The sequence below is a fragment of the Giraffa tippelskirchi genome, chromosome 9 (genome assembly GCF_054371585.1).
Source record: "Giraffa tippelskirchi isolate mGirTip1 chromosome 9, T2T-mGirTip1v1.2.pri, whole genome shotgun sequence".
In the NCBI taxonomy this organism is placed as follows: domain Eukaryota; kingdom Metazoa; phylum Chordata; class Mammalia; order Artiodactyla; family Giraffidae; genus Giraffa; species Giraffa tippelskirchi.
In genome coordinates this window covers 98,919,664-98,941,867 of record NC_137283.1, presented here as the reverse complement: position 1 = coordinate 98,941,867, position 22,204 = coordinate 98,919,664, and the positions used below count along the sequence as shown (strand labels likewise).

The following is a 22,204-nucleotide window of genomic DNA, read 5'->3' as shown; positions in this document are numbered from 1 at the left end:
CTAATGAAGAGAAAAGAGGCTAAAAATGCAGAAAACTGAAATGAGAGGAATATATATAGCCTAATTAAAAATATGTAATTATTTAAAATAATAGATCAGCCCACAATCAAAGTAGTTGATTATGTTGGTTCTGAGACAGTATTTAAAAGTTACAGTATATAGATTTTTGAACCCACTTACTCCACCACTCTACCATGTTAATGCTGGCTAAATTAAGAGAATGAGAAAAAAAATTCCTTCCCAAAATACATATGAATTAGATTCAAAACTTTTAGCTGCGATAGTTCCAATCTTTCTTTTTAAATTTGTTTTTTAATTGGAGGAAAACTGCTTTACAATGTTGTATTGCTTTCTGCCCTACAACAACTGCAAATCAGCCATAATTATACATATCCCCCTCCCTCTTAAGCTTCCTTCCACTCCTCCCATCCCACCCTTTAGGGCATCACAGAGCGCCAGGCTGGGCTCCCTGTGTACCAGCTATCTATTTTACACGTGGTAGGGTATATATGGCAATGCTAGATAGTTCCAATTTTATAATCTATCAGAGTGGGAGAATTTCAGAAGTAATTTTTAAAAAGGGCCTTTAATTTTGGTTCATAGAAACATTCACAGAACAAGGAAGGAACACACACACACACTGAAAAATGAACCTGTAAAAATTCACAGCACCTGTGATGGGATTACCGTCACACAAGCATCTTGTGGCCAAGTCCCGGTTTCCATTTGAATCCAGACAAGCAATCAGAAAGGCAGGACTTTCCCTAACATGCTGCATGATTCCCTTTATGCATACTCTGGATGATTCTGGAGACAAGACAACATTTCTTCAACAGGCCTGCCTTCGAAGCAGATCTGGTACACCGCCGTGAACAATGGAAACTTGTCCAGCAGTCCCTTCAGTTTGAGGATGCCATACACCTGGGCAGAAGTCTGTGGTCCTTGCAGCTTCTGCCCATTCAGCATCTCCTTCTCCAATTCTTCAATGGTCTTTCCAGTCCCCGCAAAGGCCTCAGCTACCTTGCGGTTCCGGCCCGCGTAGCAGGTAGTGATCAGGTCGGCCACGCCACAGCTCTCCAGGAAGGTGGCTTTGGACACACGGCCCTTGCAGAAGATCCCGGCGAAGGCGATCATTTCCATGAGCCCCAGGCGGATGACGGCAGCTTTGGTGTTGTCGCCACAGTGGAGGCCATCGCAGAACCCGGCTCCCACGGCCACAATGTTCTTCAGAGCACCACAAAGTTCAACAGCGTCTGCCTCGGCAACTACCTTAATTCGAAAATTTGGAGTCTGCAGAAGTTCTTTGAAGAGGAGGCCGTGTTCCATTACCTTGCTGCCGATGGTGGTCTCACAGAACTTCTCGGCAGCCACCTCATTGGCGGTGTTGGCACCCATCAGCACACTGACGTCAATGTCCATCTTCTCTCGGATGATGTCAGAAATGAGCTTCAGCCCCTGGGGACCCTCATCTATGCCCTTGATGAGGCTGATGCCCAGCGCGCCCTTGGGCACTTTCCCAGAGATCTCGTCGCAGATGCTGTTGATGAACTGGTGGGGGATCACAAACACCAGCAGGTCTGCATCCCACACAACCTCACTGAGGTCGGAGACTGCAATCACGTTGTCTGGCAGCCTGTGTCCAGGGAGATATTTTACATTTTCATGGTCGTTATTTATGATGTCTATCAGTTTTCTCCCATTAACCATTTCTTCAAAGACCCACATCTTGACCGTGGAGGAAAACTTCTGAAGTTTCATGACATTATTACCAATTATTTTTGCAACAGCTGAACCCCAGTTCCCCGAGCCCACGATGCACACTTTCAGGGGTGATTCTGTCATGGCCCCGCCGCAATGCTGCAGCCCGGCAAGTGCCTCCCCAGCTGGTTTGCTGCCTGCCAACGCCCAGGCACATTCACGTTCACCTAAAAGGTAGCAGGATAGTAATATTGAAAGAAGTATCAACTAATAAGCACAGATAAAAATTAATAGCATTCTGGGCGGAGGGATAAATTAGGAAGTTGGGATTAACATAAATACACTATTATATATAAAGTAGAGGAACAACAAAGACCTATTGTATAGCACAGGGTACTATATTCAATATTTTTTAATAATCTGTAAGGGAAAAGAATCTGAAAAGGAGTGTGTATATATATAAAACTGAATCACTGTGTAACAACTTTGTAAATCAACTACATTTCAATAAAATGAACAGAAAATAGCACACTATCTACTCCTTTTTATTGTATTTATGAATAATGTGATGAAAAGTCAGCCATGAAGTTAGAATTCAGAGAACTTACCCTTTTAGAAGCATTTAGCTTGAGGTAAAGATGATTTAGCCATGAATATTGATCTTAGCTTGGGCCTGGGGCATCTAAGCCACTGTGCCCACATATATGAACATGAAGCTCTGAAAAACTAACCACAGCTGTGGTGTTGGTGGCTTCTCATCTTATAAATTTCCCCTGATATTTCTGGACTTGCCAGATCTACTGCTCCCTGGAGTCATGTTCCTAGATCCCTGGTAGCTCCTGGCTTTCCTGTTCTCTTTCCGGTTCTTGCCTCAGGGGCATTTGTTCTGATGATCAGTTTAGACAATTGACCTTCGTCTCAATACCTCAGACAATATTTTGTTATTTACACATTACATTTATCATATGTGTGCACATGCTAAGTTGCTTCAGTTGTGTCCAACTTTGTGCAACCCTATGGACTGTAGCCTGCCAGGCTCCTCTGTCCATGGAACTTTTCAGGCAAGAATACCGGTGTGGGTTGCCATGTCCTCCTCCAGGGTATCTTCTCAACCCAGGGATCAAACCTGCGTCTCTTACATCTTTTGCATGGGAAGGTGTTTTTTTTTTTTTTTTTTTTTTTTTACCACTGGCTCTACTGGGAACCTCTACATTCATCATAGTGGTAGCTAAAAGACAGCTATTCTTTCCTCAATAGACTGCTTCATTTTTAAACATTTTTCTGGATGTAGCCTTCTTTCTTGGTGGAGTAGTGGGCATTTAAGAAGCATCTCTGATATATATTGTGTTGGATCACTCTTATCTTTATATCATGTCTCACATGTAGATGAGATCTGTAGGTATCTGTTTATCCTGCTTATTTTTCCACTGTTGCATTTGCTACCTGACATGATATAATATTATATACCATTATATTACATGTATTGATAATGTATGTTTCCCCCGCTAAATGGTGTTATGTTTTCTTTATATCTGTTATTTGTCTTTTTTCTGATCTCAAATTTGTTAAACAAATAAATGGACAAGCAAGAGAGTGATTTTCTGGGAAAGTAGCCCTAAGGTAGAACCATGTACATTTGAAACAGCTTTATGGTAAAGGCAAGGATAAACAGCAAGTAATTGCATTGTTTTTGGAGTGTTGGATATGGGAACTGTGGGGTTGGCTAGAAAGTTTGTTCGGATTTTTAATCACATCTTACAGAAAAACCCAAATAAACTTTTTTGCCAACCCAATATTTATTGCCTAATCCTAGGTACTGTCTGCTCTTCTTGGCCGCCAAGAAGAGGTGTTATTATCTGGTGGGCCAGAGGCCAAAAATGGTAACCTGGTGCCTCCTGGAGGAAAATAACCCTCACGTAGAAGGGAGATGATAGTAATTCCAGGGAAGATCTTTGCATCTTCTTGAACCACAGGCTTCTGACGAATATTGGGCAGATATTTTGTTCAGCAAGGTCAAGTCAGAAGCACTTAAAATAACAAAACAAAACCTGGCAGAAACAATGAGTACCCATTCTGAGGAATTGTGGGGAGAAAGGAGACAAGTTTCAAACCAGAGTTCTATGGTGACTGTCTTATAACTTGGCCTGATAACACAAGCTGTGGTGGTGGCCTATGGGGACATGCTACTGTCTGGTCTGGGCTATTTAGAATAATGGTATGAATATGTTGTGGGCTTCCTCGGAGGTGGCTCAGCAATAAAGAATCTGCCTGCAATGCAGGAGACACGGAGATGCGGCTTCTATCCCTGGGTTGGAAAGATCCCTTGGAGGAGGAAATGGCAACCCATTACAGTAATCTTGAGTGGAAAAATCTCATGGACAGAAGAGCCTGGTTGGGCTACAGCCCATGGGGTCACAAGGGAGTTGGACCCTACTGAGCGACAAAACAACAACAACAAAGTGAATATGTTAGATAATAGAAAAGATAGACTAATTACCTAATTGTACAAGGAAAAACCATGTGATCTTTGTAAACAGAGAAGTCTCTCTGCCTTTGTCAACTAGAGAATAGACTTGAAATGTGCCAATGAAGGTACTGTGTATAGAATTTGGGAGGCAAAGAGTCTTAGTATGGAGGAAATGTGAAATTCAGCCTCGAGATGAATTTAGGGACCATGAGAGAGCTCAGTTACAGCACAATGAAGGAATTAGAAAATAAAATCCAGGAAGAATAAAATTCAGATTTGAGTCAATAGCTGTCTTCCAACTTACATGGTGTTCTTTTGCAGACAATAATGAATTGAATTGACAATAATGCTGTTTATCCCCTTGTCTTTGAAATCCCTGTTGTTGTCTACCCCTGTGAAACTTACATCCTTATTTTAGAGCTATTCCTCAATTATGTGATACTCTGTTGCTTGGAATGTCCTTTATTCTCCTACATTAGCTGGTAAACTTACTTCCATTTCAAGGCAGACCCCCTCCCCAACCCTTGTGGAAGGACAAATCTTCCAAGATCTTCTCTTCCATGGTACTGCAATTTATTCACACCATCACTGTTCCATGTTGGTCTGCTGTAGTAATTTCAAGACCTGCTCTCCTGAGAGTTTTCATAAATACAGGTATTATTTATTCCTGTTTTGCTTTGGCACAAGGTAGATTTTTCAGCAGCTATCACTTTTTCTTTTTTTTAAATTTGTTTTTTGTTGCACTGAGTCTTTGTTGCTGTGCATGGGTTTTTCCCTAGTTGGGAGAATAGGGGCTACTCTCTAGTGGCCATGCATGGGCTTCTCATTGCAGTGGCTTCTCTTGTTGTGGAGCATGGTCTCTAGGTACCTGGGCTTCAGTAGTTGCAGCATGTGGGCTCAGTAGTTGTGGCTGGAGGGCTCTAGAGCACAGGCCCAGTAGTTGTGGCGCACGGGGTTAGTTGCTCCTCAGTATGTGGGATCTTCCCAGACCAGGGACTGAACCCATGTCCCCTGCATTGGCAGGTGGATTCCTATCCACTGCACCATCAAGGAAGTCCCTAGATTTCACTTTTTCTAAAATATCCTTCCATTGCCCCAATTTTAAGATGATATGTATCTCTGAACTTCTCTACTAATTACTAATATTTTGTTTATATTTCTGATGCATTTGTCACAATCTGCCCTGCTTTAGAACTCCTTGAATTTATGTGTCTCTCACCTTAAGAAGATGGGAGTTCCCTTGAGGATAGAGACCATGTCCTATCTTGTTTTCTCTGATGTACCTAGTACAGTGACTGGTCCTTAGTGAATGCTCACAAATAATGTTTAAACTGTACTGAAGAGATAGAGATGTAGGCTTCCAAATGAAAACTTCTTATTATTTGGGTGAGAAATTGCTTGTCTATGATGGCTGTTCATCATTGGTTTAGATATCAAAATAGGATGTCTAGGTTATTTCCTGAAGGTTATGTAATTAAAAATGGAATAATTTCATATCTTTGAAAGGGAAAGGATGGATATCATGATCTTGCAAGTTAGCTTATTTTCTATTCAAAATTTAAGATCTTTTCTTGTATTTTCATAACTAATTTTCAAAATCATGTTTGCACTCTGTCTTAATTGATCATTTCAAGTCCTAATCCAAACCACATGAAAAGTTCTATACAGAAGAGGGATTACAGAGAAACTCAGAAATGCTGAAAGCAATTATATAGATTAAGCCAGTGAAGACCAGGGTGAATTCAAAATCAAAATCCTACCAGATTCAAAGGACTGAACTGCTAATAATGGAATTTCAGACACATGGGGATAGGTGTGATAGTGAGATTTGATCAGTCCTTCAAATTATACTATAGAAGCTAAAGGCCTACTATACACGGAACTGGCAGGAAGAAAACTAGTCTTGACATTCTGTCTTTACATGAAGTTAAAGTCCTTTCTACTGAAGAAAGACTCAAACTTAAGCTATAAAAATGTAGAATAATCTATGGTCTTTTCTGTATCACTACTTGCTCTATTTTTTTACTCATGGTAAGCCACTTAGTCAATCTCACTTGGTTGCATGACAGATTTACTCCTTCATATAAATTAATTCAATTCTATACTCTTTCCTTCATTATAATTTTAGACATAATATTACAGCCGAACAGCTTTTTATAACTGGAAGAAGATTAAATACAGGTTCTGTGTCTTTCTGGCTGACAGGAATTCCCTCCTATTTCTAATGTGGTGAATGGTTCTCTTAAAGTACAAAACAAGTCAAGGAAACTCTCCATTTTGTTATTGTTATTGAAAATCTTATTGAATCAACGTAGTTAAAATGTTTCATTTTATTTTTCATATCATGTAAACGATTTCCCCTCCCTTCCCCTAAGTTCCACTTGACACATATAGTTAACTCTTTAAAATATTATATAGAGTGTCAGTAATTGAAGACAATATTAAATATTTCTGGAGGGGAGAAAGAGCATTGACTTTTTCTCTTAGTCCTTGGAAATGCAAGTTTAAGAAATTTCAGTATTTTTGAAATAATATAACTATAAACCAGAGATTCCCTGAGGCCTGTTTTATTTTAAAGATAGTATTTTTGTTTTTGCAAATAGTATATTCTAAATTTGTTAGCTGGCAGAGCAGATATTGCAGAAATTGATTCATTTTGGAATTACACTGTGAGTTTATCATTCTATAGATGGCTCTGTATATTAGTTGATCTAAGTTAGATATTTTTACTAAAAAAAGGATTGAGTTTCTTTAAGACTGTGCTAGATTGTAATTCATGCATTTTTGTGTTGCACCGTGTACTAAATAAAGCTCATGCATGATGATGCTGATCCCTGGTTAATTCAGTAGCTTCTAGGAAAGTTGAAGTATATGTTTCTCTACAGGTCAAATGGTTCATTACCCTTTGAGGTTAGTCTGAATTCATATATTCCTCTCTAATAAAGTTGCATTTATTGGTCTTGGATTATCTGTCAAGAAGGATGGGAAAGAAAATTTGAATGTGACCTTTATGAAGGCATAGGCCATCTTGCTCATTGGCTTCCAAGTGTCTAGCATAGATTAGAGGATAAGTAAGAATGTAAAAAGTAGTCATTAAATAAAACAAAATCAGTGGTCTTCATATTCAAAATCTCATTCTTTCTGTAGGAGATATCCCTTGCTGCTTTAGATCACAGCAATTAAGAACAAGAGTTTTGTCATCAAGTAGGCCTGGCTTAACTATGACTTTCACCAAGTTACTAAATATTTCCCTAAACCTCAATCTTATTTGAAAAAGTGATCAATGAGAGGCTCCTGTAAATCCTTTTGTAGTGTTTGGAACATAATTAACTCATGATAAATGGGGTTTATTATGAATAGTAAATTTTACAGGGTACTTGCCTGTATTGACATATATAAAAATCTACTTCAACTAAGTAGAAAGCAACTCAGTGTCATAGTTGTTGGGTTTTTGTTGTTGTTTGTTTGTTTTCACTTGCTTTGTAATGAAAATAGAGGAGACCCTAATTGAGCCCAAGCTGTGTTTTTTTTCTTTAATAATAGCTGGCCTATTTGTGTGCCTGACAGTTGAGGGTCTTGTCAGGAGGTTATATGAGGAACTGTGTTGCTTCCTGGAAGGGCCTAACAGGAGATTTGAGTCACATTGCTTTAGTGAAAATCAAATAAAAAAGTGTTATTTGGGGGACATCCCTGGCCATCCAGTGGTTCAGACTCTGTGCTTCCACAGCAGGCGGGGCAGATTCAGTCCCTGGTGGGGGAATTAAGATCCTACACGCCACACAGCATGGACTAAAAGTTAAAAAAAAAGTTCTTCTGGTTGTGGCACCTGCAGCCCCAAGATTCATCTCTAGGGTGGAACCCTAAACTAAGAGTGGACAAATTAAAAGAGCTGAAAGCAAACACTAAAAACACCATTTAGTCAAAATCTCTTTCGATCTCTGAAAACATTTCATCAGTATCACTGGTTCTAGCAGCAGTGATGGAGACAAGAGTGTGACTTGGAGAAATGGCAGTGTCAGGAGGACTAAGAGGCTGGAACAGCCCTATCTGTCAACAGCATGGCGACATCTTCAGTCTCTCTGGCTCTTTCTAGCTGCACTGTCAGCTTCTCTGCTTCTGTATGTGTATTGGTAACGGGCATCTGTGGCCTAGGTAATAGTATAGCAGTGAGATAGCACAACGGAAGAGTGTAATGTTGATTGCCAGCCACATAACAACAGTGAACATGAGGTCAGAAACACAGAGATAGCTCCTAAGGGACTTCTAGATAGATTAGTACAAAACTTGGTGGAAAAGAAGAGTTCCTGCACTATTGTAAGTAAATACAGATAAAAGAGAGCTCTTTTTAAGTTTCTTTTCATTTTTTTTTTGATGTGGACCATTTTTAAAGTCTGTTGAATTTGCTTCTGTTTTGTGCTTTGCTCTTTTGGCCAGGAGGCATGTGAGACATTAGCTCCCTGAACAGGGACTGAGCCCACTGCATTGGCAGTGGATGTGGTGGGTGTGAAGTCATAATCACTGGACAGTCAGGGAAGTCCCTGAAACAGAGTTTTGAGATTGGTAGGGTGACGTTATTTTTGCCTGTAGACTGTGAAGTATGACCTGTGTGAAGAAGAAATATCAATGTAAATTGTAGCTTATAAAAAATAAAACCTTAGACGATGATCTTGATTTGACAGCAATCTAGAATTCTATGATATATATGTCCTAAGAAAATGATTGATTATCTATTCTGAACAAAATTGTTTTAGAAAAAAAGCAAAGACTAATATTTTAGGAATTTTCTCTGAATTTCTGGTTTTGTTCTGTGGAATCAATTAGAAAATTACTACTGAGGGTTATACAATAAAAGTATGATGGCCAGCAATTAATGTCACTCTATATCTTCTTTGGGATCATCTGATTTATTAGATGATGCTCATGAAGAATGAGTGAAGTAAAAAATATTGATCCTACAGGAAGTGAAAAAAGGATCATGTTGTGCTGTACTTTATTCTTCCTTCTCAAGGTTTGGAAAATATGAAGGCATATGTCTTTTGGTTTTATTAGAGTTTTTCCATCAGTGAATACTTTGATATAATTAACTCTGAGTTTCATGGAATTACAAGTTTTATTATATTTATTTAATTCAATAGATCAATCGGTATATTTGGTCACAGAGAAAGTTTGAACATCTTTGTCTTACCTGAACTGATTGATCTTTGCATAGAATGGAGTCACTTGTTTAACATATTGTAAACACAGTAACCACAAATCCTGATACATATGTGGCTCTCAGATATCTCTCTGTATGCAAATATATATGGAATGGTAGAAATAATTTTAGAAAGATAGAACTGCTTGCACATAAGATCTTAAAATTAAATGTTGAAGATACAATTTTGAAAACTGAATTTTACTGAAAAAAAAAACTGAGGCAGAATTATTAAATTACATACCAGCTCCCAAAAGATCCTTCTAAACATTTTTTTCTCTCTTATTATGCATATATAGTGTCAATGACATAATTTTTAAAGTATATATTTCAACTTGGTGAAATATTCATTTACTATAATCTATGATTAGTTTATAAATTAAAGGTTTGGATGCAAATAACAGAAACTGGTAAATAGAAAAGTAATTTTTTCAGAAAGATATAAGGTATGCCTGAGAATTAATAGAAAAATATTGACAATATTTTCCCTATGATTCTTCTGGTAGAGCATCATCTTGTATCAGGTAACTGTTGCTGTGTAACAAGCCATCTGATAATGATTTAAACAGTGGGCATTTTGCTTTTGGTCGTGAAGTTTGTAAGTTGGCTGGATGTAAGTTTACTGATATAGGCCAGGCTTGGCTGAGCTTAGTAGAGTTCTGTCACAAATTTTCTGTCAACTGGTGCATCTGTTCCTTCCTGAAATGTTTGGGAACCAGTTGCTTGCTGTTTACAGTGAAGAAGATAACAAGGCCACCTGTCCCTCCAGTGGACTAGCCTGTTTGTTCTTATAGCAGCTAGGGAGGGAGGGAGGAGAAAGAGAGAGATTTGTACAATGTTTTGAGGTCTAGGTTCAAGACTGGCATACCATTACTTCTGCCACAATTCATTAGGAGGATCAATTCAACAAGGAAAATAGTGTCCACTTCTTGATGGAAGGAGCTGCAAAGTCACATTACAAAGGCTGTGGATAAAAGAGGGTAGGAAGAGAATTGGGGCCATTCTATGAAAGCTGCCTTCTGCCTCCTTACCTCCAGGTCCCCAAAAGCTTTAATCAATCATGATATCAAGTTTGAATTCCAGAGTTTAAAGATTTAAATCAGATTCAAATATGATCTATTAGATGTGGCTCCTTTTGATACAGAAACCTATGAACTGAAATGACAAGTTAACTACCACCTGCATATGTACCTCAGAGATAACAACAAGATAACTACAGATAACACTCTTGTTAAATCAGAGAAGAATGGGAAGTACATAGCTGTCACTGGTTTGTAGAGGTTTTGAAATCCAGCTGGGAACAGACTACCAGGTCCTCCTCTCCTGAAGGCTGGTGATGTTCCTTGGTTAGACCTGGGCTCTTCTCCCTGGAATCGTCTTCTCAGTCCCTTTGTCTCTACTGCTTCCTGTGAATAGCGTTGCAGTCCTCTGTTTTTCATCACTTTTTGCTCTACTTGCTCATCCTTCCTTGCCCATCACCCCCACTGACTGACTCTGAAGAAGCAGCGCATTCTTACTAACAGATAAGAAACTTGTAGCCTGTTTCCTTGTATAGCAAGTTGAAGACCAAGACTTCCTTAAAATTTGAACAATCTGTTCCTTTTAATCCAGCCTAGTGGTGTTCTCACAACTTCCTGATCTTCCCAAGAACTTAACAAAATTTCACTCCATTGGACAAAAACCAAACATTACCCTTTCTCTAGACTGGCTACTACTTTGGGATGACTTCTGTGGAAACAACTCTGAAGATTCCAATAAGTCCTTTTGTTTAAGTCAGAGGACCTTTAAGAACCACTTAATTCTTTTGCAAACCTTAACACTTGATCTCACTTTTGTCCTCAAGCTAAGGAAACCGGTGATGAGAAATAGTTTTATTTTCTACCTCATTATGTTATGGTCATGATATTTCCTCCAAAGTCAGTTTCCAAACCGGTTAATTACCTCTTTATCTTATCTTTTTTTTTTTCTCCCTGTCTGTGTCATATCATGTACAACTAGAACACTTTAAACATTTTGCCTGGAGATTTCCTGAGTCAAACCCAAAGGTTCATTTGATATCTTTTACATCTTCCAATAAGCCAGACAATTGTTTTGTTACCTGTTTTGCTCTCTTTAATACAGGTCATTATAGTTTCAACCTCCAGTATAATTTCATCACCATTTTCCCAACTTTTGTCAATAGTTTGCTCTCTGTTTTTCAGCCTCTGCTCCTTACTTAGTCCCAAAGCTAATGGTATATGTCCTGTGTTTTGTTAAGGCAGCATTGCCTCCTAGGTATTAACTTCTATAGAGATTGCTGGCACATCAGGTGCTCAAAGGGCTGCCCTTGCTGGTCCTTCTCTATTCCTGAATAATAAACTACTCCCAAAGGTAGCATTAAAGCTATAAGCACTTCACTACTGTTCCTAAGCTTATAGGGCAGCTTGGCAGATTTGATCTTGGCTGAGCTTGCGTGAGTCACTCAGCAGAATGACTGATTCAGGGGTTGCCTGAAATAGAATGTTTGGGGGTAAGTTGCTTTCCGTTGATGGAAGTGAAGTGGAGTGAACTGAAAGTCGCTCAGTTGTGTCTGACTCTTTGCAACCCCATGGACTATACAGTCCATGGAATTCTCCATGCCAGAATATTGGAGTGGGTAGCCTTTCCATTTTCTAGGGGATCTTCCCAACCTAGGAATCAAACCGGGGTCTCCTGCATTGTGGGCAGATTCTTTACCAACTGAGGTATTAGGGAAGCCCTTGGTTGATTGAATCAACTCATCATCTGGCAGACCAGGATAAGATTGTTCTCATGGTATTGGACAGTGTTCTAAAAGAGAGGAAGTAGAAATATGCAAGAGCTTTGGTAGCCTGGGCTCATAAATGGCCACTTCTGCCCTTTCTATCAGCCACATTAAATCATAAGGCCAACCTGCACACCAGAAGTGGGAAAATAGATTTCACGTCTTGAGAGAAAATTCAAAGACATGTAGCAAAGGTGTGGATAAAAGAACAGTGGAGAATTGAGGCCATTTTTTGGTCATCGATCTACTATAATCTCAAACTGAGAAGTTGGTTTCCCTAGTGCAATAGAGATGGCTTTGGGGTTCCGTGGAGTCAATTCTGTGGGCTACAGGCTGGAACCTGGCTTTTAGTGGCTCAGTCGTGTCTGACTCTTTGCCATCCCTTGGACTATAGTCTGCCTGGCTCTTCTGTCCATGGGATTCTCCAGGCAAGAATACTAGAGTGGGTTGCCATTTCCTTCTCCGGGGGATCTTCACAACCCAGGGATCGAACCCGGGTCTCCTGCATTGCAAGTGGATTCTTTACAGGCTAAGCCACAGGGAAGCCCACAGACTGCAATCTGGCTTTTCTCAAAGGGAGCAAAGTAGTTCTCAAAGCATGTACTGTAGGGTTGCTACATATGGTTCCATTGCTTCCCAGGGACAACAGTGGAATAACTCCTAAAATACATTGGACTTTAACTCAATTGTCGTACCCAATAGCTCAGATCTTTGGACATGGAGCACACCTTTGAAGTAATGTATAATGTTTTGCTAGTCCTACAGATTCCTCCTAAAAGTACCCACCCAGCCAATTTAACTTAAGATATGATTAAATTGGGCATTGTCATAAAGTAGAGGCTTAATCCCTTCTGGTGTTTTAGGAGGAATGTGGCCAGGTATCACAGAATTACTGTTGGTGGCATTGTGTGTGGACAAGTTCCCTAAGATTTCTTCTCATTCCCACTGCTCAGCTCCCTTGCTCCTTTCTCCCCAACTTTCCATATGAGCTGCCTTTAGGGTGAGGGATCAACCAGAACAAGAAAGAGTTAAACTTTTGACATTTGAACTTGAATTTGTGCCAGCCATGATTCTGGCACAAATAATTGTTTAGTCTGAATATTTAGCCAGATTTTTCTGCCCTTGGGAGTAAAGATAAAGTCAGTTGATTGAGGCAAGGAGTGAAATTGAGAAAAGAGAAGGATAAAACTGGTTGCTGTGAATCCCTGGGAAAAGTTGTTGTTCAGTTGCCCAGTCATGTCTGACTCTTTGCGACCCTATGGATGCAGCACGCCAGGCCTCTCTGTCCCTCATCATCTCCCGAGTTTACCCAAGTTCATGTCCATTGTGTTGGTGATGCCGTCCAGCCATCTCATCCTCTGACACCCTCTTCTTCTGGCCTCAATCTTTCCCAGCATCAGGGATTTTTCCAGTGAGTCAGCTGTTTGCATCAGATGACCAAAATACTGGAGTTTCAGCTTCAACATCAGTCATTCCAAAGAGTATTCAGGGTTGATTTCCCTTAAAATTGACTGGTTGATCTCCTTGCTGTCCAAGGGACACTCAGGGGTCTTCTCCAGCACCACAGTTTGAAGGCATGAATTCTTCAGTGCTCTGCCTTGTTTATGGTCCAGCTCTCACAACTGTACATGACCACTGGGAAGACCATAGCCTTGACTGTATGGACCTTTGTCAGCAAAATGATGTCTCTGCTTTTCAACACACTATCTAGGTTTGTTATCACTTTCCTGCCAAGAAGCAAACGTCTTCTGATTTCATGGCTGCAGTCACCATCTGCAGTGGTTTTAGAGCCCAAAAAGAGGAAATTTGTCACTACTTCCACTTTTTTCCCTTCTATTTGCCTTGAAGTAATGGGGCCGGATGCCATGATTTTATTTTTAATATTTAATTTTAAGCCAGCTCTTTCACTCTCCTCCTTCACCCTTATCAAGAGGCTCTTTAGTTCCTCTTCGCTTCTTGCCATTAGAGTAGTATCATCTGCATACCTGAGGTTGTTGATGTTTCTCCTGCCTATCTTGATTCTAGCTTATAACTCATCCAAATTACCATCCCCTGCTTGACCACATGCAATTTACTTGATTCATGGACCTAACATTCCAGGTTCCTATGCAATACTGTTCTTTGCAGCATTGGATTTTACTTTCGTCACCAGACACATCCACAGCTAAGCATCATTTGCTTTGACCCAGCTGGTTCATTCTTTCTGAGCTGTTAGTAGCTCTCCTCCACTCTTCCCCAGTAGCGTATGGGATACCTTCAGACCTGGGGGACTCATCTTTCATTGTCATGCCTTTTTGTCCTTTTATAGTTCATGAGGTTCTCATGGCAAGTATAGTGGGGTGGTTTGCCATTCCCTCCTCTAGTGCATCACATTTTGTCAGAACTCTCCACTATGTAGGCTCATAGCTACACTGAGTTATACAAGCCCCTTTGCCAGGACAAGGCAGTGATCTGTGAAGGGACGAAAAAGACATATACCTGGCTTATCCTGGGGTTGAAATTCTCTGTGTTGGAGGGTCTCCGTAAGAAGAGGATCTAAACCTTTCTCTCCAGGGTGTAATCAGGAAAAATTACAAGTCTTCCTGAGAAGCGTTGAGTCCAGTATGGAGCCAGAGCAGAAACGTGGCCTAGTTGAGGGAGATGAATACACAGATGGGTCCTGCATCTCACTGTAGGGTGAGAAGATTATCTGGGAGAGCCAGGGCTCCTTGACTGATAGCCAAAGAGGCTGGAGGACTGGGAGTCACCCTGTAGTTTGGTCATGCTGGGCAAAGAATGCATGGATCAGGAGAACAAAGCCAAGGAGGGGCCACCAATGTCTAAAAAAGACTGTGTCATATCCCAGTGGAGGCTACTGTGGCCTGTGGAGGACTGAGGCTAAGACGATGTAACACCTTGAAATTAAAAAAGCAGGTCCTTCCCTCTGAGCTATCTCCAGGAGAATTCTGAATTGACCAAATGAGACTGAGTAAAATCCAGAAAAGACAGAGTTTACTTTGAACTGACAAGATCAGTGTTCCTGTTATCACTAAAAATGGAGGGTGAGAGTTAAGTACAATTATAGAAATACCTTAGTTCACTGATTCCAAGATATACCTCAAGATATACCTTTTTTTTTCCCTCACATTTTAACATATCTGAAATTGCGATGCAGTTCACAATCCATGGCATATCAGAGTTTAGTTTGCACTGAATTTTCTTTCCTAATGGTACGTAAAATAACAGTGCATCTTACAAATGATGGTGTCTTAAATTCAGTAACATACAGTATAATGGAAGCTATATCTTTGCATACTCAAGATTTGTAAATCTCACTTATTAAGACTGAAAATGCTAGTATCTCAAGACCTGTAGCTCAGCCTTTCTTGACATTTATAACTTCCTTTTTTCACAGTGACTTCTTTACTAATAGTCCTGCAAGGATAAGAAATGACAGTTTGAAGTGGTGGTGGTATCTAAGGTGAGAGGGAATATAACTGCTGCTCAGAGATGAGGTGAATGCCACTTGGGGCCAAGGTGACAATGTCATGGCGCCATTCTGTGAAATGCATAGTATACTCTCTATGTAATAAATACAGTTTAATGGAAGCTATATCTTTGCATACTCAGGATTTGTAAATCTCACGTATTAAAAGTGAAAATGCTAGTATTTCAAGACCTATAGCTCAGCCCTTCTTGGCATTTATAACTTCCTTTTTTCACAATGACATCTTTACTAATGGTCCTGCAAGGATAAGAAATGACAGTTTGATGTGGCAGTGGTATCTAAGGTGAGAGGGAATATAACTGCTGCTCAGAGATGAGGTGAATGCCACTTGGGGCCAAGATGACAATGTCATGGGGGCCATTCTGTGAAATATATAGTACACTCTCTATGTAATTAATATTCAGTTCAGTTCAGTCGCTCAGTGGTGTCCAACTCTTTGCAACCCATGGACTGCAGCATGCCAGGCTTCCCTGTCCATCACCAACTCCCAGAGCTTGCTCAAACTCATGTCCATCAAGTTGGTAATGCCATCCAACCATTTCATCCTCTGTCGTCCCCTTCTCCTCCTGCCTTCAATCTTCCCCAGCATCAGAGTCTTTTCCAGTGAGTCTGTTCTTCACATCAGGTGGCCAAAGTATTGGAGTTTCAGCTTCAATATCAGTTCTTCCAATGAATATTCAGGACTGATTTCCTTTATGATGGACTGGTTTGATCTCCTTGCAGTCCAAGGGACTCTCAGGAGTCTTCTCCAACACCACAGTTAAAAAGCATCAATTCTTTGGCACTCAGCTTTCTTTATAGTCCAACTCTCACATCCATACATGACTACTGGAAAAACCATAGCTTTGACTAGATGGACCTTTGTCAGGAAAGTAATACAGTTTGGAAATCTACTTGATTGCAATATATACCCAGATATAGGATTATGATTTTATTTTTATGTATAAATTATACATATCTGTTACTGTAAAAAAGTAACTTTAATTTTCTTTGTATAATCTGCTATTATTTCAAAATTTCTGTCATGGATATATTTCTTTTTAGAAATTATAAAAAAATGATTTTTATCGAAGAACAGTGTTAAGGTCCTATGTACGGTTTCAGGCAACTGCTACTGTTCTCCATTCCCTTGCTCCACAGGCCACTGGCAAAGGAATATACATCCTCTGCCACATTTATACCTTTAGAATTTCATGAGCTGTTCCTTTCTAAGAAGCCCGTATTCAAACTACTTATTTTCTTCTCCTTCTAATGTCTCTAATGTAGATAGTGCGTGCTACTTAATTGGTCAGCCAAACATTCTATGGGGACAGTTTTAAGAGATTGAAAAACACATCTGTAGGGAATATACAGCAAAAATATTTTTATGTAGTTTTTTCTATAATATTTAGTAATTGCAATCCCAGAATACTAGGTATATTACATCTCAAATAAGATTTATATTCTTTGAACTCAGTTAATTAGTTTGTTCTGTAGTTTATTTAATCCCTGATCAATAAATTGCAAAACTCTAGGCAAGCCATTCTAAAATACTATGCTTGTAAATCTCAGGATGAGGGACTGCTTGCACCTTCAAATCTATGTTTTACAATGTTCATGCTTTTATTATTGTCTTTTCACATGCTATATATTCAATAAGCTATTACTGAACAAAGTATAATGTCTAAACTAATACTCTACACTATAAAATAGTATTACACATTATGCTATAATGCTGGAATTTTATGCCCCCATAAAATTGTTTTAGGAAATGATTTTTGGGTCCAAGCTTTAGGCTTTTTTCCCTTGAGTGCATCTCATTTTAAGGCAGTTTAGTTGGCATTTATTTTTCTTGAAAATCAAACACCATGAAACATGATAGAATATTGATCACTTTCTTTTGCTGTTTTCAGAATCTATCATCTCTGTTGTGACAGAGAAACTCTTAATACTGCATGGTTTTGTGGCTCCCCATGATTCATGAGCAGATTTTAGCAGAGGCCTAATGCCATGTACAGGGTGGCATCCAGGACACCTACAGACAATTCCTTGGAGTCCTCCCTGAACTCTATATCTAGCTCAGACAGAATGTAACTTTCATGTCAAGATTTTGGTCCTTTCCTAGATACAAACAACTACGATCACTATCGCATGATTTTTGTGATAGTGAATTTTATGTGTCAACTTGACTGGGATGCCCAAATGGCTGCTAAACAATTATCTTTGCATGTGTCTGTGAGGGTGTCTCTGGAAGAGATTAGCATTTGAATCAGTAGACTGAGTAAAGAAGATAGCTCTCACCAATACAGTGGACATCGCATAGTCCCTTGGGGGCCTGAATAGAACAAAAACACAGAGGAAGGGTATATTCACTGTATATTCACTGTCTCCTTGAGCTGAGACATCTTATCCTGTGCATCAGACATTGGTAATCTCTTATGTGTGTGTGTATCTATCTATCTATATATATATATATATATATATATATATATCTCCTCCTGTTGGAGGATATATATATAAATCTCCTGTTGGCTCTGTTTTTGTGAAGAACCCTGATTAATACATCTCTCTACTTTTCTTTCTCCTGTGTCACATATGAGAGCTGAATTTTACATTCATGACACAATCATATACATGAACAAAAAATTTTGTAGATATTTGGAGATATTCCTCAAAATTGTTAAGATGAAAGTAAAGTAAAGTGAAAGTTGCTCAGTCATGTCCGACTCCTTGCAACCCCATGGACTATACAGTCCATGGAATTCTCCAGACCAGAATACTGGAGTAGGTAGCTGTTCCCTTCTCCAGTGGATCTTTCCAACCCAGGAATGGAACCAGGGTCTCCTGCATTGCTGGTGGATTCTTTACCAGCTGAGCTACATGGGAAACCCATTAAGAGGAAAAGATAAGAGCAAAAAAATAAAATAAAAACTTCACACAGACCATGTATTCATGTAATAGTCATGTAAGTTATATCCCCAATAGGTGCTCTTTAATGAGCTTAAAAGGTGGCCCAGGAAAATTTTACAGGATGTCTTAACTTTTTCTAGGTATGTACTCAATAAATAACACAAATAAAGACAGACCAGCAAATATAGAGTGTATATACTACTGAAGAAAAACAATATCCATCACAATTCTACCTGATTTTTTTTTTTTTTGCTCCAATATTGTTTCATAAATATTATTTATTTTGGAACGGGAGCATAATGGATTCAAGTTGGACTTCATCAAAGTTAAAAACCTTTGTGTTTCAAAGGATACTCTTAAGAAAGTAAAAAGAGAACTCATGGAAGCATGTATCATATATATCAACATATATCTGATCAGGAACTTGCCTATAGAATGTATAAAGAGTCTTACAATTCAATTATAAAAAGGCAACTTAACCCAGTTAAAAAAATGGACAAAGGATCTGAATAGACATCTCTCCAAAGAAGATATACAAATGGCCAATAAATGTATAAAAATATTCTCAATATTACTAGTTGTGAATGAAAAATGTTGCCTGCCATATCAGTAAACAAAGGATGTTGCAGCTATCAACCTTTCACATTACTGCCCCTGATAATGAGCCCTGAGGGAATTCAAGATGGAGACAAACTGGCTTCCAGCTGCCAAGCCCCCAGTCACTGCTGCCGCCTCAAGTGGTACACCCTGAGGGGACTCTGGATGGGGAAAAAACAGAATACTGGCCCTAGATAGCTAAGGTGCATATCCAAGGAAAGATTTCAACTCTTACATCTTCCTATACATAAAATAGCATTAAATTCCTTAACTTGAGATACCTGGTTTTCTTTAATCAACAGTAATCTTTTGAAGTTCCAATACCTGATCTTTGTTGCAAAAGCTCCTGTATATCTTGGCTCTTCTCTTACATCTTTGGAGCAGTTTCTCTGAGCTCTCTGAGAGGCTGGATCCTGGGTTTAAGTCCTCAGTTTTGTCCCACCAAATAAAACATAATTCTCAAGTTTTACGTTGTGCAATATTTTTCAGTGGACATAGTCATTAAGGAGATGAATATCAAAACCATACCTGCTAAGATGACCACACTGAAAAAGACAGATAATAAAAAATGTTACAGAGAATGTAGAGAAATTAGAGCTTTCATATAACACTGATGGGTATGTAAAATGGTGCAGCCACTCTGAAAAACAATTTGGCAGTTTCTCAAAAGAATAAATATAGAGTTATGATAAAGACTCAGCAAACCTACTTCTAGGTGTACACCCAAGAGAAATGAAAACCTATACACAAATATTCATAGTAGCTTTTAAAATGATAGCTCCCAAGTAGAAACAACCCAAAAGTCTTTCAACTGATGAGTTTTTGGATAAGCATAATATAGTATATCCAAACCATGGGATATTATTCAGACATAAAAGGGGATGAAGTACTGACACATGCTATATCATGGGTAAACCTTGTAAACATTACGTTAAGTGAAAGAAGTCAATCATTAAAGACTGACTTTATATTATTCCATTAATATAAAATGGAATCGACAAATATTTAGAGAGAAAGAAGATTAGTGGTTCCCTGGGGCTGGAGAGGTTGGGGAGAAATGAAGAGTGACTGCTGCTGCATATAGGATTTTTTTGAGGGGTGATGAAAATGTCCTAAAGTTGATTGTGGTGATGGTTGTCCACCTGTATAAATAAATATACTGTGCATGCTAAGTTGCTTCAGTCCTGTCCAACTCTTTGCAATCCCAGGGACTGTAGCCCTCCAGGCTCCTCTGTCAATGGAATTCTCCAGGCAAGAATACTGGAGTGGGTTGCCATGCCCTCCTCCAGGGGATCCTCCCGACCCAAGGATCGAACTCGCGTCTCCTGCAGGTCCTGGATAGCACGCAGATACTTTACCACTAAGCCACTGGGGAAGCCATATAAATACACTAAAAACCATTAATTATGTGTTTTAAATGAGTGAAGTGAGTTTTATGGTTATATTAATTAATCCTCAATAATACACACACACACACACACACACACACACATATATAATATATATATAAAATTGAAGGGCATGCTCCTGGCTCTGCCATAAGGGAGTGTTTCTGTTTTACCCAAAATGAAGAAACCTGTCACTCATCCCAGATTTTCCTTCTTACAGCTGAAAAACTCTGGATATACTACAACATCAAGCATAGGAAAACTGAAAGGTGGAAATAAGGTCGGCAACCACGGACTTCAGCATTTTAGGAATGACACAGTAGTGACTAGGAAATCCCCTTCTGCCTTTCACGGTTCCACCATCACTCCCTACACTGTGCCCTGAGGAAGTCGGCAGCACACTCTGATTACCCCACAGTGAGCTGTTGGTGAGGCCCAGCTGGAAGCTGTTCTTCCATCTCTGCCCAGCAGAAGCAGGCGGCAGTTATCTGATTCCCCTGCCAGTGTATAATTGATAAAATGGAGGGAGTAGTTGATCTTCCATTCCCCATTGGGCAGAAGTAGGCAGCCCTTTGATTTTCCTGTCAGGGTGGTATCAGGGAGGCTGCGGGAAGTGGCTCTTACTTTTCTCACCTGGTGGAAGCAGATGTCACTGATCCCCCCTTTCAGGGTAGTGTTGGCAGGGTCTGGTGACTGAGCTGAACCCTACTCAGCAATGAGCCTTACTGAGGTAGTGTGAAGTGCCATCTCTTGTCCTGGTGGGGGGCTGAGCCTCCACCCCCACCTGGCATTATGAGGTAGAAAAAGGTGGTGGCAGGCAGTGCTAGCTGGCACTCTGCTCTCAGTTCCTCCTGTAGTGCCAGTGGGGACCTACGCAGAGCTGAGTATCTGACCCCCACCGTATGACAACAGAGAAGTGTGAATCAGTCCTCTGTTTACCTTATGCTTAGTGACAGTGGAGTCCAGAGGGGAGGTGATCTTAAAACGTCATTCAGAGCCAACATGGCAGTGTGAGTCAGTTCTATGCTTTTGCTGGCATGATGCTGACAGGACCCAGAGGGAAGTTGATCATACACACCCATTCAACCCTCACACTATACCTAAAAAGGGGGACTCCCTATTAAAAAATGATTCACAAGGTTTTTGCATTTTGTATAATATGCAAAGTGTCTAGGATATAACAGAAAATTGGGGCTTCTCAGGTGGTGCTGGTGGTAAAGAATCTGCTTGCCAATACAGGAGACATAAAAGACAGGTTCGATCCCTGGGTCGGGAAGATCCCCCGGTGGAAGGCATGGCAGCCCAACTCCAGTATTCTTGCCTGGAGTATCTCATGGACAGAGGATCCTTGTGAGCTATAGTCCATAGGATTGCAAAGAGTCTGGCATGACTGAAGTGACTTAGCATGCACGTATGCATAACAGAAAAATACTTATCATAACAGTAACCAAGAAAATAACATGAATGAGAAACAAAAATCTGTAGAACCAACACTGAAATTAATCAGATGTTGGAATTATTTAACAAGGATTTTAAACAGTCATAAGAAAAATGCTTCAACAAGCAGTTATGAATTTTTAATGAAAAGAAATGTCTAGATAAGAAAGGGCAATTATGAGAAGGAACCAATGGAAATTATATAACTGACAACTATAATAACCAAATTAAAAAACTCACTGGGTCACCTTAATAGTAGAGGGGA

The 22,204-nt window shown here is 39.7% G+C and overlaps 1 protein-coding gene across 8 annotated transcripts; it reads right to left on the bottom strand.

Moving 5' to 3' along the window:
* Positions 1–567: 567 nt before the first annotated feature.
* On the bottom strand, positions 568–21,219 carry LOC145522059 (glycerol-3-phosphate dehydrogenase 1-like protein). 8 transcript variants are annotated; one of them, XM_081531064.1, is made up of 5 exons: positions 21,136–21,219; positions 19,439–19,659; positions 14,620–14,768; positions 10,228–10,323; positions 568–1,925 (listed from the first exon to the last, which is right to left on the bottom strand). In XM_081531064.1, exons 4-5 carry the CDS (start codon positions 10,247–10,249, stop codon positions 787–789), a joined length of 1,161 nt encoding a protein of 386 aa, XP_081387190.1. In that variant the 5' UTR covers positions 10,250–10,323; positions 14,620–14,768; positions 19,439–19,659; positions 21,136–21,219; the 3' UTR covers positions 568–786. The 8 variants fall into 8 exon arrangements, with proteins under 8 accessions (XP_081387190.1, XP_081387191.1, XP_081387194.1 ...); XM_081531065.1 differs by lacking the exon at positions 14,620–14,768 and having other exon boundaries at positions 21,127–21,219; XM_081531068.1 differs by lacking the exon at positions 10,228–10,323.
* Between the last annotated feature and the right edge of the window lie 985 nt (positions 21,220–22,204).

What these genes read in the sequence shown, in the direction of transcription:
- LOC145522059 (XM_081531065.1), bottom strand. Translation starts at nt 10,249, where the DNA reads ATGAATTGTGGCAGAAGTAATG. An exon ending in GAATTGTGGCAGAAGTAATG is followed by an intron (nt 1,926 to 10,227) that starts GTATGCCAGTCT and finishes GCTACCTTTTAG; the next exon opens with GTGAACGTGAATGTGCCTGG.